Source organism: Chiloscyllium plagiosum, chromosome 14 (assembly GCF_004010195.1).
Source record: "Chiloscyllium plagiosum isolate BGI_BamShark_2017 chromosome 14, ASM401019v2, whole genome shotgun sequence".
In the NCBI taxonomy this organism is placed as follows: Eukaryota; Metazoa; Chordata; class Chondrichthyes; order Orectolobiformes; family Hemiscylliidae; genus Chiloscyllium; species Chiloscyllium plagiosum.
In genome coordinates this window covers 56,703,204-56,707,761 of record NC_057723.1, presented here as the reverse complement: position 1 = coordinate 56,707,761, position 4,558 = coordinate 56,703,204, and the positions used below count along the sequence as shown (strand labels likewise).

General features: G+C 42.0%; 1 protein-coding gene across 2 annotated transcripts in view; it reads right to left on the bottom strand.

Moving 5' to 3' along the window:
• Positions 1-1,347: 1,347 nt before the first annotated feature.
• The window catches only part of rpl26 (ribosomal protein L26), a 10,094-nt gene continuing 6,883 nt past the window's right edge, over positions 1,348-4,558 (bottom strand). For both annotated transcript variants that reach the window (XM_043703844.1, XM_043703845.1), the window contains exon 4: positions 1,348-1,526. In XM_043703844.1, the coding sequence (XP_043559779.1) occupies positions 1,398-1,526 (129 nt within the window). In that variant the 3' untranslated portion in view covers positions 1,348-1,397. The remainder of the gene's footprint in view (positions 1,527-4,558) is intronic.

The window sequence follows — 4,558 nt, the reverse complement described above, 5'->3', positions numbered from 1 at the left end:
TGTTAAAAAAACACTATCCGTAGGATTGATCTTACAGGACCTCAGTGATTCTGATCATCTCCAATCTTATCTGCTTTTTCCTCAGATTCCCTCCTGTATACGTTTGAGAGAGCTCTGTTCCCTCTCCTGTGCATATTTGTTAGCACGGGGTTTTGTTTTAAGATAATTTGGGGATGGAGTATTGTGCCTTTTTTTGATTTTCAATTAATTTTTAATCGACCATGACCAATTCTAAGAATTTTTTACCATGCTTTAAGACAAACTCTGAATCAACACTTCATTAGTTTTTTTTTACTTTTATGACCATGACTCGTTTAAAGTGACAGCACTTTAACCATGCATATTCCAAACTTAATACAGTCAAACACATTCATTTCAAGTCATCATACATTCCCAAGATACAAACTAAACTCAAAGTATCCCCAGATCTCAAGCTCTAGAGGACAAAAACACAATTAATACAAAACATATTACAACCAACAAGCAAAGGTTGTTAATGCAGTACTCTCAAACCAGTGTCTCTTTTGCTTGCAGTTTTTACAACAGTTCTACACTGTCTGTCTCGAGGCCGTCTCCTTGATACTTTTTGCACTATCCTTTGCACCCCAGTGATTTCTTCAACTCAGTATTTTTTCTTTGCACAGTACTTGCACCCTGGTGGTATCTTCATCCTTGTATTTTTATGAACACTGCTTAAATTACACACTTTTTAACTCTGCTTTTTCTGGATTTGTTCCAATTGCAGTTCTTCTGTGTTCTGACTTATGGACACACACACAAACACACCAAGTGATGTGCATCGTTCATTTAACTCTCCTTTTTCTATTAGTTTAATCCGAATGCTACCCACTCCCCACAAATTCCTCATTGTCACACAGTCTAACAGCATCCTAGTATGTATGGTATTTGCAAATGCCTTGACACACAGTAGCTGAATATTGGCATTTATAAGCTTTTGAACATTTTCAGAAACTGTTTTTTTTCCATTCTCTCACAGGTTGTAGGTATTGCTGTCTGGGTAACATTTAATCCACATCCCTAGTTGCCCATGAGAAGGTTATAGTGAATTCCCTACTTGAATCATGTGGCCTATTTGATGTAGGTATATCCACAATGTTGCAAGATACTTTCCCACAGAAAGGAAAATTTGAAAGGAATGCCATCTTAAGCTGAACTTGATACTTTGCACACATGAAAAGGGAATATCCCCATGAAAACCTCTAGTCTTGGAACCACAAGCGAATTCAGTTCTAACCAACTAGAATGAATAATTTTTCAAATAATTGGAAAATACAATCCACATATCTACACAAAAATGTACTGAAAAAAGATTTCATTTAAAAAAACTAGGGTGTTATTTGAATCTTTATTGAAAGTAGCATAAATGGAACATTTAATTACTCCTGCATTTTTTCAACAGATTCTTCCTTATATTTGCCTTTATCTTTGCCAACTTGGCGAGATTTTGCCTTGCGTTCAAGGATCTTCTTGCGATCTTTGTCCAACTTTAGCCTGGTAATCACCACCTGCAATAAATTACATGAATTTTTGCAGTTAGTTCTTCATATGTAACAATTCATACAGGTCTCTGATTTGCAACAGACAGAAACAGCCAGTCAACAACTGTAAATAAATGTGGAATTATGAGATTTTAGATGTAGTCCTCATGCACAAAACCACTTCCCCCATTCCCCCACTCTCTCAAAGGGAACAAAACCATCACCCATTAGTTAAATCATACTCCTTAAGATGTCATAACTGAAAAGAATCTCAAAATACAATGGCTTATTTTCGAGTGCCATGATTTGAGAATGAACAAAATTGCCAGTTCATAAACAAAATTGTTTTCACAATGAGTGAATGAGGAATGCTGGCCAGCACATCAAGAGAATCACAAGTTTATAGAACAGGAAGCTATTCTTCACGACACCTATGTTGCCTTTGCTGATAAAAAGATGCCAATCAAATGAGCTGCATTAAATATTTATCACTTTCTTTAAAAGATAAAATGGTTTCTTCAAGATACTGAACTAAGAGCTGAAAATGTGTTGCTGGAAAAGCGCAGCAGGTCAGGTAGCATCCAGGGAACAGGAGAATCGACGTTTCGGGCATAAGCCCTTCTTCAGGAATGAGGAAAGTTTGTCCAGCAGGCTAAGATAAAAGGTAGGGACTCCCTCGTCAGGTAGGGACCTGACGAGGGAGTCACGGAGGGAATGGTCTTTACGGAATGCTGATAGGGGAGGGGAGGGAAATATATCCTTGGTGGTGGGGTCCGTTTGGAGGTGGCGGAAATGACGGCGGATGATGTGCTGAACATGGAGATTGGTAGGATGGTAGGTGAGGACCAGTGGGGTACCAAAAATGCACAACCCAGATGGCCTCCTTCTTCAAGGACCGCAATTGCCCCCCGTGGTCGACGATGCCCTCCACCGCATCTCTTCCACTTCCCACTCCTCCGCCCTTGAGCCCCGCACCTCCAACCGCCACCAGGACAGAACCCCACTGGTCCTCACCTACCACCCCACCAATCTCCATGTTCAGCGCATCATCCGCCGTCATTTCCGCCACCTCCAAACGGACCCCACCACCAAGGATATATTTCCCTCCCCTCCCCTACCAGCATTCCGTAAAGACCACTCCCTCCGTGACTCCCCCGTCAGATGTGATTAAACTAGGGCTCTCTATAGCTGGAGCATAATCCCACAGCTCTTAAACTCAATTCCCCTGATAATAAAAGCCAACACACCATACACCTTCTTAACAACCCTATCAGCTTGGGTGGCAATTTTGAAGGATATATGGACATGGACCCCAAGATTCCTCTGTTCCTCCACATTGCCAAGAATCCTGTATTTAACCCTGCATTTTGAATTCAAATTTGACCTTCCAAAATGAATGACTTCACACTAGGTTGAAATCTAAGTGCCACTTATCAGCCCAGTTCTGCATCCTGTCAATATCCTATTGTAAACTACAACAGCCCTCCACACCATCCACCTCTCCACCAACCTTTGTGACACCGGCAAACTTACAAACCCACCCTTCCACTTCCTCATCCAAGTCATTTATAAAAATCACAAAGAACAGAGGTTCCAGAACAGATCCCTACAGAACACCACTGGTCACCAAGCTCCAGGCTGAATACAAGCCTGCTGGACAAACTTTCCTCATTCCTGAAGAAGGGCTTATGCCTGAAACGTCGATTCTCCTGTTCCCTGGATGCTGCCTGACCTGCTGCGCTTTTCCAGCAACACATTTTCAGCTCTGATCTCCAGCATCTGCAGACCTCACTTTCTCCATACTGAACTAAGAACCAAGTGTTCAAGATGGAAATTCCTTACAACCCAAATACTGGTCCAATGCACTTTGCTGACAAATCCAACTCTCATTAAACCTAAATAGAAGTGAAGTACTGAGAAGTTGAAATAAAAACAAATTGCTAGAGATACAGGTCTGGCAATACTTGAAGAGAAGCAAGTCTGTGAAAAGCCTTAGAAAAATCAATATTCAGATTACGTGCTTCAGAGTAACAAACCTCTGATTTGCTCTTGTAGCTTCAGTGCTTATGTGGTGGGTCCAGTTAAGTGTCTGATCAAAGGTAATCCATGGGATATTAATGGTAGGTGATTACACTGTCGCAATGCCACTGAATGTCAAGGGAAGATGCTTTGGTCATTTACAACAAGAAAGTTGAATGAGATTTTGTATGCTCATAAAGCAGAGTCTGTGAAAATTTAGAAGACAGAGATCGATGTTTCCTTGTTTAACAAGAATCTTGAGAGGTCAGAGGTCTACAGCATGGAAACAGGCCTTTCAGCCCAACTTGTCCATGCCGTCTAGTTTTCATAATTAAACTAGTTCTATTTACCTGCATTTCGTCCATATCCCTCCATACCTATCCCGTAAACGTTTCTTAATTGACAAAATTGTACTCGCTTCAACGACCACTTCTGTCAGCCTGTTCCATACATTTGTCACCTCATGTGAAAAATGGTCCCCCCTGACTCTTTTGTACCTCTCCCCTCACTTTAAAACTATGCCCTCAGTTCTAGACTCCCCTATCAAGTTGTCGGCTGTCTACCTCTCATGATTTTAGAGGCCTCTGTTAGGTCAACCTATTTTCCTATACTGTAAGGAAAAAAAGTCCCAACCTATCCAACCTCTCCTTACAAGTCAAACCTTAAAAATGTGTTGCTGGAAAAGTGAAGGTCAGGCAGCATCAAAGGAACAGGAGAATCGACGTTCCAGACATAAGCCCTTCTTCAGGAATGAGGAGGGTGTGCCAAGCAGACTAAGATAAAGGTAGGAAGGACTTGGGGAGGGGCGTTGGGAATACGATAGGTGCAAGGAGGTTAAGGTGAGGGTGATAGGCTGGAGAGGTCGGGAAGAAGATTGCAGGTCAAGAAGGCGGTGCTGAGTCTGAGGGTTGGGACAGAGAAAAGGTGGGGGGAGGGGAAATGAGGAAACTGGAGAAATCTGCATTCATCCCTTGTGGTTGGAGGGTTCCTAAGTGGAAGATGAGGTGCTCTTCCTCCAGGTGTCATGTTGCCATGGTCTG